Source organism: Diadema antillarum, unplaced genomic scaffold (genome assembly GCF_040938485.1).
Source record: "Diadema antillarum isolate AM-2024a unplaced genomic scaffold, OU_Dant_1.0 scf00000205, whole genome shotgun sequence".
NCBI classification, from domain to species: domain Eukaryota; kingdom Metazoa; phylum Echinodermata; class Echinoidea; order Diadematoida; family Diadematidae; genus Diadema; species Diadema antillarum.
The window spans coordinates 999,437-1,011,568 of record NW_027271094.1 but is presented as its reverse complement, the minus strand read 5'-3'; the positions used below and the strand labels follow the sequence as shown (position 1 = coordinate 1,011,568).

General features: G+C 37.3%; 1 protein-coding gene across 1 annotated transcript; it reads left to right on the top strand.

Annotated features, from left to right (window-relative positions):
- Positions 1 to 3,617: 3,617 nt before the first annotated feature.
- LOC139723999 (crt homolog 3-like) lies at positions 3,618 to 7,237 on the top strand. Its single transcript, XM_071635196.1, has 4 exons — positions 3,618 to 4,174; positions 4,781 to 5,025; positions 5,643 to 5,738; positions 6,832 to 7,237. Exons 1-4 carry the CDS (start codon positions 3,646 to 3,648, stop codon positions 7,228 to 7,230), a joined length of 1,269 nt encoding a protein of 422 aa, XP_071491297.1. The 5' UTR covers positions 3,618 to 3,645; the 3' UTR covers positions 7,231 to 7,237.
- Positions 7,238 to 12,132: the final 4,895 nt, after the last annotated feature.

Sequence of the window (12,132 nt, the reverse complement as noted above, 5' to 3'; positions counted from 1 at the left end):
GTTTGATGTTCAATATCATAATTCGAGCTATAACCAATAACAATAGTGATTAACATGCATTTAGTTCAGCGAGCTGTGAGCCAGAGAACCTTTCTTTGCATTTCATCGGGACGACGCTGAGCGATCAACACCCATTTTGCCAACGCTCTTCTCTTCCAACCGACAGGATCAAGAAATCGCAAGTTCCGCTCGTGCAGTACCTAAACTTTACTGAAAGATTGTCACGTCGGCAGCATGAAACATCGCAGGAGACATTGTTGACACTAACTCACACTTCTCGGTACGTATACTACGGCAGGTTACATGATTATATATTTTACTCGATAATCAGTACCTAGAAATATAATAGAAAGATCTTCGTTACTCTGATTTGCTCACGGGGAATGAGTACTAGTATTTCACAGCCCTCATAATGCCAGTCTAGATTACATAATCACATCGGCATAATGTGATAGTGTCACTCTGAAATACTCGACGGTTTCTTGAGTATAAGAGTGGCCATCTATGTCTCAACGTCGTAAGCCTATTTTAGTTCCTGGTTGATTTGTTGTTTGTGTGTTTGTTCGTTGGTTTTATAAAGATCACTATATACAAAGCAATACACAGGGGTGTATGCAGCTGTCTACTGTAACGAATCTGATGCTGAATAATACTACGCGGGTGTGTCTCTTCTAAGGACCCATGATCACTCTTCCCCTCGACTCTCCCTTTTTCCATGCACCTTCCACCCCCCCCCCCCCCTCTCTCTCTCTCTCTCTCTCTCTCTCTCTTGCTGTGAAGTTCCATGAATATTATATTCGTCTAAAGCGTTTTCAATAATAATAACGGGTTATCATAATAACATTATTATGGCATCGTTGACGGAAGTATGATGAATTGAGACCATATGCATGTGCTCCATGAGTGCACATGTAAACTGAAACTAAAAGGAAAATGCCAAACGTCGCCCTGCAGTCATAGCAGTTCTGTTTCGTATGACAGTGAAATTCTATATCACGTCTTCGTCATCTATTATGCCTACCACTAATTGCATTACCATGTATTCTGTCGTGTAAAGGGAAGTACATCCTAATATTATGTTGCTTCATATAATGAAAACAGAAAAATCAGAGAAGTACTATAGATCAATGAAAATTTGGTGACACATTATTATTATTATCATTATTTATTCGGCTTTCATTCACAAATTTCATAGTACATATTTCGAAATCAGAACATACGCTGGAGTGGTAAGGGTGCACCAGGTTGGGCAGCCCGGGTCTGGAAAGAGCCAACTAAATGACTTGGGCCCTCAGGCCATCCTCCCCAACCCACCTGGTGCACCCAAAACAGTCAATTTTCATTAACTGGCATACATTTAAACAAAAACAAAAACAAAACAACTGTTTCTTTGTAAGTGTCAATTTAGATATGTGTAACTACCAATCTTATGATTTTGTAAAGGCTTTAGAGAAAGAGACAAATTTTGGACTCTGTGTGATCTCGGTATTGAGCAGCTCTCCATTTTGATTTGTTCAAACAGTCACCAATTTTCATTCTCTTCATACCTGTTCTTGGTATACAATAAGATTCATAATAAACATTATGTTTATAATCATAATCATATAATCATACGTTTATATACAGTAATTATTTACGGGCCGGTTATGTCCATTTTGATTTTCCCCCTTTGTATTGTTAATTATGTATATTTATAGGATTTATAGTTTTGCATATGTATTTATCATTATGTATATTTTTCTGTTTTTTCTATTATATTGGATGTGAAATAATTATGATTATGTTGGGTGGATTTATGGTAGTGAATTTCGGTAGATTCGTATAATTGAACGAATGATTAGAGTTATTTTGTGTGTGTGTGTGTGTGTGTGTGTTTCTTAGGTTAATAAATGTATGCTGATATAAGTTCATTTTAGTGTTTTTTTTCTCTTTTCGTCCTGAAACAGCTGTTCATGTATCATGTTTGTGTGTAAATGTACTTGTATACATGTATATATTTGTGTAACTGTCAATCGTGGTGTGATGGACCGAGTCCACTGTATTTCTTTCCTTGTACTTACCTGCCTGTGGGCAGGTAGTATCCTAGGAATATTCATCACATGTTTTAATTTGCAAAGGAAATAAAGTATGTTATATATATTCATGCATGTCCCCCCTACATGACAGCGGATGATATTCCTCCGTGCCCAAGTATCTGAGAGAATGAAATAAGTGAAATTTTGTCTACAAAACAAATTGTTACCACCCAAAAATCAACACAGCTTTTTATTGTGCGTGCGATTTTTCTCAGTCATTGACTCATCTGCTTCTCTGATCATTCTGCTTTGATACGAAGTAACACAATACTGGGTTTGACTTGCCCTTTAAAGGGGATGGCTAGTAACTGATCAGTGGGAATCAGTGGGAATGCTGGAGGATGATTGTTCCAATCCTTGTGGGATTCGTTTACGAGTACCAGGTACGTTACAACATCTGTTGTTGTGTGAATATTATTTGCTTCAGAATGGTCTCATATTCACGTAATGTGCAATTTAATGTTTCCAGGTTAGCGTGCCTGGTCAGTGACGGGGCATTAATCTGCACATTACTTGAATATGAGACCGTTCTGAAGCAAATAATTTTCACACAACAGTAGATATATAAGGTACTCTTAAATGAATCCCACAAGGATTGGAACAATCATCCCTCAGCATTCCCACTGATTCCCACTGATCGGTTACTAGCCATCCCCTTTAAAGGGATGGTACAGTATTGGTGGATATGAGAATTGAGTTTTTAACTTTTTGTGAGATACCGAGAAAACACTTATGATATAGTACAGAGCATACCATTTTAAGAGGAATTCAAAGTGTATTTGATGAAAATTGGGTTTGGAATGACTGAAACATCCAAAAACAAAGTAAAACAAAGCGATCGTAATAAAGTGTGGGTCCCACACTTTATCAGAATCGCTCTTTTTGGATATCTCAGCCATTTCAAAACCAATTTTCATCAAATAAATGTTGAATTCCTCATAGAATTGCATGCTCTTTCATATTTCATAAGAAGTCTCTCATTATCTCATCAAAAAATGTTAGAAACCTGAAATTAGGTCTCAACCAAAACTATACTATCCCTTTAATGTGTAGTTTCACATTATGAGTAGTGATGGATATAGGCGTACAAGGACTACTATTACAGAGTAAAACATGTGGGACTTGCTTGACTGGTTGCTGTCTAGAAAGCAAATATTGCTGTTTTTTTTTTTTTTTACCGGTGCCTTATCTCATTTTTATCTGACAAGTTCATTCCCACACTGTCGATCAATATTCAACCATAAATGTGTTAGTTTATGCAGGAATGATGGAACACTTAATTCTCTGTCACTGGCACTGGACGTTAATGATAGTGAGATTCGTTGACAACACCGTGTGCAGTGACATTTTACGCGTGTTTATTGCAAGGATAAGGAGTTGAGTTAAGGATAATTGTTGACTTTTTTTGTTCATTTTCTTTTTGTTTCTTGTCGTAGTTTCATTAGGGCCATAAGGTCCAGCATGAGAATCGAAGTTCAGTGATATCTCCACACGACTATACGAGCAACGGAAGTTCTTAAAAATGACGCACACAATGGATCACGACGCCTGTCCTTACTTTGGCGACAACATGGATGCGACTACGCCGTTCCTCCCGGAAGAGCAGAAACTCGGCCAAATCCAAGGAGAGAACGCGGAGCCCAGCAGCACTCCGAGCGGCCCCTCGAGTAAAGAGTTCGTATTTTCGTTTCGCGGGAAAGACGTTCTTCACATCCCACTTCCTATCTTCAACGTGTTTCTCACCATAATGACCATCCTAGGCAACCTCATGATGGTGGTGACACTCCCACTTCTCTCCCAGTCCATGACGACGGCAAACTCCACAGACGAGTACCCCGTTCTCTTCTTTAGTTCACTCTGGTTCCCACTCTTCTTTTTCCTCCTCGTGGGCATCAACAAGTACATCGAGCCCACCATGCCCCTACGACCAACCGTAAGCCATCGCACCATGATCCTGGTTGGGGCACTGAACTCCATGAACGGTCTCCTGGTGGTCTATGCCAGCGACCCCTCACGGACCAGTCCTCAACTCCAGTCCATACTCAGCACTTCCATCATTCCCTTCACTGTCATCTGCCGCTTTATCATTCTCAGAAAAGGTAACCAAGCTGCATGAGCATTCTTACGGTCGACATCCCAATTATTTCTTTTTTCTCAGCTAGCAAAAAGATATTGTATCACATACGAAAATATAAACATTTTAATAATGATTATACGTAGCTTGGCACCAGAATCAGAGGGAAAGCTTAATTCTACTCGTTGACTGTCTGACAAACCATTTGTATACCGTAATTAAGAGTTAAGGCAAATAAGGCCCATGAGTCATGTGGCCCACCACGACCGATACTGCGCATACATTAGCCCCGTAATATCCGGCTCGTAAAGCCTTTTTTTTTGCCCAGAAGGCCCTGTTTGCCTAAAACTCGTGCGCTGTGTGACTCGTGGTGTCTCTTAGCGTGCACCCAAATACAAGTTAATGTACATCATGTCAAAGGTATAATGTCAGAAGTACGCAGAGATTCCAATCCGTCGGAAGAAATCAATTTGAATGTTATAATCACTGGAATAGCACTTCAGCAGCAGAGCCAACCCGATAATACTTTATTGCTTTTAGCGAAATTGTTTCTGATGTGAAGGAAATAGCTACTGGAATGTGTAATTTTGCATTGAAAATAGAAGATAAGAGAAACCATTATCATCTGCAGGGGTGAGTCGAGCTCGTCTGGTATGCACTGGTGTGGTTCTCATCGGGCTTTTCATCTCGCTCGAGCCGGTCATATTCGGCGTCGACCAGCCGAAGGCGGATGGGGATGTGGGCAGCAACTCGTCACCCTCTGTGGAAGGTTCGTCGGGGATTTCCCATGTCCTTTGGCCTTTCGTCTTCACCCTTGGATTTCTCCCTCTTGGCATCCTCAACTCCATTTTGGAAAGAGAGCTCAAACAAGATGAGGTAAGTATAGGGATGGTCCGCAACAGGACCAAACCCATAACTCAATTCAATGTTAAGAATTTCTGACTGTTGTAATGGTACAAACTCTAAGATAACCGCTGTCTTGTCACTGTTCAATGTCTATACATGACATAAACAAACCACGATAATACAGCGCGTTGCTCTTTATTGACAATACGACAATTTAATGGTATTGTATTTATGCACGATGTTTTATAATACAAACTTTGTCATATTTTTTTTATGGAGTATAGACTAAAATTATCCTTGAGGTATTTAACGCTAACATGAACAAAAATAATAATCATTACGATCATTATCTTCAATATTACGCAAATTCACACCGAAAGTGGATGTAAACAAATTGGACTTGCATTTACGCAATGCACACACTGACCACGTGAATTATCTTTATCAGTTTCGATACATTTTCATGAAAAAAAAAATGAATGAAAAAAAAAGAGGAAAAGGTTGAGAGAAACTTCGAGAGAGAAAAGAAAACGAAAGTATTAAAGAGGACGAGTTTTGTGCGGAGGAGTTAAGAGATCTAAAAGATATCATTCATTTTATTGATCATACTTCATGAATCCATTTTCATTTTGTCGATACTCTCACAGACGGAATCATTAATCTTCCAAGCATTCGTCCAGTTATACAGTACTATCATTATCTGGGGGCTCTTCTGGACAGATTTCATTCCAGGATTTGGAGCGGTAAGACAAACTTTTGTTTTGATTAAAAAAAGAATACTTCTTTTTCTTCTTCTCTCTTTCCATATTTTTTTTTCTTTTCTCCACCTCATTATTCTTCATCAACTCTTTCCTGACTGTCTTTCTGTGATGCCCCGATTGTCACTGTCCTTCTACTTGGAATAAAACCAAGAGGGCCGAACAATATAATTTTCAATTTCATTATCAATCTATGGGTCCTGTGCTTTGCCGTTGCTACAAATGGATATAGGCCTACTCTATTTCATGTCAGTTGTTTGTGAATCAGGGCAGACTTCAGCTCTTGAACAAATGAAATGATTCTAATACTTGTAACGATAACTAGAACAGAGAAATAAAATCATTATAAAAAGGCAATCAATATACAATGTATTCCAAAGTGTACAAGCAACACGCGACTGTGCTGACTTGAGATCATTACTCGGAACCTTGATATGACACATAATACTATTGTCATGTATCAAGAGTACAACAGTGAATACCAGTTGAAATTCGGGGTTTTGAATCTGTAAAGCTCGAATGTCTGTGTGGCGTAATTAATTTTGTTTCCTTTCGTCTCGGAACTCATATTGTCTTGTCTCATGTATGAGACAAGACAAAAGTTACGAGAGAAAAGGGGACAAAATAGTCTTCCCTTTAGTGTTATAATTATTTTGTTGTCCCAGTCTCGTCTCATACCCATTCGCGTGTGTGCATACCCGTGTTACTGTTTGTTACTTTGTCTTTTCAGTTGGCTTCTAGACCTTTTTTTAAAGATTTGTGTTCTTCAACCTATTTTTCTATCGGTGTTCTCTTCCAGAGGGGCCCATATTCTACAAGCTTTGTCTTTTTAGTGGGTCCCTCCATTTTTCGCACTTTGCGTATATTGTTTAACATACTTTACTTTGATCACTTCAGTTTTTCATGACAATGCATATAGGTCTATGATTAGTATAAGGTATCACAATTATTGTATACCTTTCTATTTCACATAGTTTTCCTTATATAGCTTATTCCATGTTACCAAAGAAAGTGATATGTATATATTTTTGTCGAAAAATGAAATAAAATCAGAATTTGAATTTGTAATGATCTACAGGCGAGCAGTCCTCGGGAGTTCTGGGATAACCTGTCGCACGGAGCGCGGTGCATGTACGGACAAGATCCAGAGTGCAGCGACGCCGTGCTCTATTCAGCTCTTTTCATCATCGCATACTGCCTCGCCAACCTCTTCATCTTCCTACTCGTCCGATTCGCCGAGGGTGCTGTGTACCTCGTGGTCGTCCAGGCGCTCGTCACCCCGCTAGGGGCGCTGTTTTGGACGCTGTTCTCGTCCGACCCGTCGTTCCACTGGCATCCCGTTTTCAATCTCGCTACGGGCTTCGTACTGGCGGGACTTCTAATAATGGTGCCCGCGGTAGTAATGTATAACTATTTTGGGGCACAAGAGCGTAAAGCGGAGGAGCAACGCGCGCAAGCAAGCGCATCCGACGACTAAATGGTTCATCTAGACAGTCACAAAATCAGGATGGCTGTTTACTTGTGGATTTGAAATGTATAGTCCGAACAATTCACGAGCTGTTGTTTGTTTTAGTATGAAAGACTACATCCATGCAAATTGAGCTTTGATAATACATGAGCCTACTTTGGACAGTGGGTAAAGTTTTTGATAGGTATATGCATAAGAATGATTCTGTTTTTAAATTTGGGGCAGTTGGTCATTCAGTTCATAACTATAAGCAATATTGTATCTATGGAATGTTTGCCTTTCTCATGAATGCTTCCAAAGAAATTTTATTTCGTTGATGTGGTTCCTATGAATCGACTCTCTCTTGTGTATTGTTCATTATGCGGAAATATATAGCTATTGTGCAGATCTGTACAAAATATTCTCCTTTTATACTTTCCATGCCAGTTAGTATACTAGTATGATGCCCAGGACAGAGTCAAGTGGATCGGTCGTGAGAATGTTATTGGATGCGCGAGTTTACCCACGAGCGCAGCGAGTTGGTTTTAGACTGTTCCCAAAGTTAAACGAGAGCATCCCATTTTCATGCTACGAAATAGGCCTGTGCATCATTCGTTGGGCCCGTAAATTTATGATATTCTACCTTTTAGTTCTTAGATAGGGTCACCAATGTCAGTAGAGGTTTTCAGAATATTGTTATTTTTGTTAAGTATAAATGATATGGTTCTGTGTGACAGTATTGTTGCATCTGGGCCCCATTTCATAAAAAAGTTGATAGATGATAGCACTCTTGCTGGAATGGCAATTGTCATGGTAGCGACAAGAATCCATCTTCCTGATTGGCTGTTGCTATGAGAAGTTGTCACTCCAGCAAGGGTTGCTATCATAACATCTTTTGTGAAATGGGGCCCTGCTGGACTTTGATTTATATCTTGTGAAAACTATGCAGATGTTACTTTCAAGAAAAGTATAAAAAAATGAATTCCCGCTTAAATATGGAAATGAGAAATTGAAATAATGCATATCGTTGTACACTCTGTATTATAATGCTTCAAAGAGACGTGAAATACAGCGCACAAACTTCACTTGTGTTGATGTGTCAGTAGTGTATAGCATCTTCCTTCCGTTATCAATAGATGTAAACTTCTATTGGACAACGTTATGGGATCTGTCGTGCAGAATAAGCCTGGTCAATTACGACATATCTAATTTTGTACACCCCTTTCCAACATAGATTGTTCCTGTCAACAACAACAAAAATAAAACTTGCCAAGGCTTGCCCGACATAGCACCAACTATATAATACTCGCAAAAAAATGTCAAGAACTTAAATGCATTGCGAATGCATGGATGTGATAAATCAGCACTATATTAATGACAGGTTTTTATAGTAAAAAAAAACACACACACCATACATTCAGTGTATTGAATACCCTAAATAGAAAACTGCTCTATTGAAGGAGACTGCCGTTGTGTGTGGGTGTGTGTGTGTGGTGCGTATTGTCTGAATAACAGTGAACAAAGAATTCACACAATACTGCATCTATAAAATCGTATTGTATTCGAAGGTTTATCCCTCAGAAAAATAAAGAATGTCACTAAAAATTCTGATTGCTTTGCATTGCTTGAATGACCTTTGATACAGTCTTTTAGTGAATCGACAACCAAGAAAGGCCTTCTTGAATTCAGAAGGCGAACAATAACATGATTTCAAGCAGCTACAAACATTATGATCATACATCACATCCCTAAAAAAACCCAAACCCACCAAAAAAACAAGCGAGCAACCAAAGAATAACTACTATAATACCGCACATCAGTATTCTCAGCGCATTTAAAGGGATGGTACAGTATTGGTGGAGATGAGAATTGGGCTTTCAACTTTTTGCGAAATACCAAGAAGACACTTATGAAATAGTACAGAACATACCATTTTAAGAGGAATTCAAAGTTTATTCGATGAATATTGGGTTTGGAATGACTGAAACATCCAAAAACAAAGTAAAACAAAGTAATTGTAATAAAGTGTTGGTCCCACACTTATTAGAATTACTCTGTTTTGGATATCTCAGCCATTTCAAAACCAATTTTCATCAAAGAAAAATTCCTCATGGAATTACATGCTCTTTTCATAAGAGGTTTCTCTGCAGATCTCACCAAAAAATGTTAGAAACCTGAAATTAGGTCTCAACCAAAACTATACGATCCCTTTATAGGTATTGTTTACCTTTGACAGCAGTGCATGATTTAAAGGTACTGTTTACCTTTGGGAGCAGTGATTTCAAAATGTTCAAGATATCACTTTTTGATGCATAATACGTGTAGGTCAGTTGCATCACAAAACATGTATACCATGTAAAATTTTTGCAATAAAGCCTAAAATGTACGGAGATATCACTATTTTTGCTTCAAACCATAGCTGTAGACGCTTTAGGATGGAAAATTTTTTGTTATTAATAAACAATACTTAATACTTATTCAAACAATACCTGTTCAAACTTTTACATTGGTTGTTTCTATCCCTAACTCACGTTTTAGAGCTGTTTTGAAGCACTAATGCTGTTTTTTGTTTCATCTGCAAATGGTGAATTATGCCTGTAAAATTAATATCCATACTACTGCAGAAAGAATGCTGGGTTCAACTTATTTTACAACGTACATTAAATCATGCATGCCGAGTCTTTTTTTCGTTCTTACATTTTTTTTTTTTTTTTTTGGGGGGGGGGCATTTTTAGTAATTTCCCTATCTATAATAATACTTATTTCTGTTATATCCGTATAATGAAGGTCGTTATGTTTTCGTTGCAAATTTTGTGTTTGTTGGTCTGTTAGTGGCCTTTAATGTGAAAGTATTTCGACATAATTTTTAGAGAATGTCGGAAATGGGTCAGGAAACAAAAGAATGACTATAATCAAATGGCAGTCTCGATCACAGTCTGGGGAATTTCCAAAATGAAACAAGGACACTTTTCAGTTCAATTTCATTTTCGTATTTCTCGATGCAAAATTCACTATAAAAAATGATAATACATAATGTATACACCTTGAACATACAAAAAAAAATAATACAGTTCATGACGTCACTGACTAGACAGTAAGAGAAAATGTAAAGAGAATTCCACAAAATTTCATTTTGATTAAAAGTACACATTCCTTCATTTGCTGTGACATTAAACCTTGTAATACCCTGCTTTCTGAAAGAGCGCTTTTTTTTTCATTAGGATATAGAAAAGTTAACATTTTGTTCTTGATGTTGTTTACATTGTTTTATCTTATGTTATATTTCAATGTGTGCTATAAAACCCAACTTTCTTCAACTTTATTTTTCATTTCCATTAAATAAACAGGAAAAAATTATATACAATCAGTAACAGAACATATTTTGTAACAATTTCAAAAATGTACATGTGATCATGATTAACAACATAAATTAATTTTCTAAGATATATACATAACATGCAGTACAAGGATTGGAATGGAAACGGAGGGTCCAATTAAAAAGCAAAGCTGCCTTGTAGGGTATATGGGTATATATTACTTGTAGGGTATACTTGACGTCAAACATTTTTTGCAGTCTTCTCATGCATGCAGTGATGACGGCACTGAAAATTTGAAATAAGGTAACTGTTCGATGTAGTGCCCGATTTTCATGAATCTTTGTTGATGTGTTCTGCTATATATTTTGATACTGTTGTATACAATAGCCTACTTATACCCTCGATTCGGGAAATCTATTTCATTCTCCATAATAATGAAAATGCATGATGAACAAAAGGCAAGTTGTAAGAGTGAGTCGAGTTGTCATACCGTTAAAGGATGAGATACGATATTTATGACCTGCTTTGCCACATATATGCAATATGCATTTTCATGTGTTGCTGCTGCAAAATAATTATTTGGATATATCTTGAAATGCTTGGTCAAACTTTGCACTTATAAGGGAATTTTAAAGCGGTGCACAGAGAAAGGATTAAGAGAGTACAATGACCCACGGTTTCCATCAGTGTCAGTTTCACTTTGATTTTTTTTTTCTGCGTTTTTTTTTCACGGAAATCATATAGGTCTACATGAAAATGACAACACGTATATCTGACAGAAAAAAAATAGAAAAAAATACATTTATTTCATGATAATCATGACTATCTTTTGGGCATAACGCTGTATATGAGATTAAAACCATCGACGATACACTTTTTTTCATTCATTAGTTTTATCTATTTACTCTCTAAAAAAAATCGAGTGAAAATTTTCACTCTAAAAAGAGTGAATAAAAAAAAGAGTGAATTTCGAGTGAAATTGGAGTGAATTTTGAGTGAAAATGCTCATTTTCACTCATTTTGGAGTGACGTCAGGGATCACTCGAAGATTTTGGAGTGATCCCTGACGTCACTCCAACATGAGTGAAAATGAGCATTTTCACTCAAAATTCACTCCAATTTCACTCGAAATTCACTCTTTTTTTTATTCACTCTTTTTAGAGTGAAAATTTTCACTCGATTTTTTTTAGAGAGTACATTAAAAAGTATACTTGTATACCACAAAGTACTGCTGCATACATTTGCGACTTCAATCCAGTTGGGAAGGACAGTTCATTGAACACAATATAGATATAATGCACGAATGGTATAGGTTCCTACTGTAACAAAAAAGAAAAAGGGAACAATGCACACGTCATTGTAACAAGAGAAGTAATCATAACGATGGATAAGAGTGTTCCACTAAAAAGCCAAGCTTGTAGAACGTGGAAATCAAAAGAGAACAAACAGCAACACCAAATTAGCAATATAAGATGCTGATAATACAAGCATAATTATACGATCAAGAGTACTTGTTTTATAATAAAATATTGCAACATATATAGTGCATGTTTTGGCACAGAGTCCCAGACACTATTCATTTGGCCATGTATAACAGGAAATGTGACCAAAAGAG

Excerpts from the sequence above, each read along its gene's own strand:
- LOC139723999 (XM_071635196.1), top strand. The coding sequence starts at position 3,646 with ATGGATGCGACTACGCCGTTCCTCCCGGAAGAGCAGAAACTCGGCCAA. Across the intron at positions 5,026-5,642 it reads GAGAGCTCAAACAAGATGAG|ACGGAATCATTAATCTTCCA; the intron begins GTAAGTATAGGG and ends ATACTCTCACAG. Across the intron at positions 5,739-6,831 it reads TCATTCCAGGATTTGGAGCG|GCGAGCAGTCCTCGGGAGTT; the intron begins GTAAGACAAACT and ends AATGATCTACAG.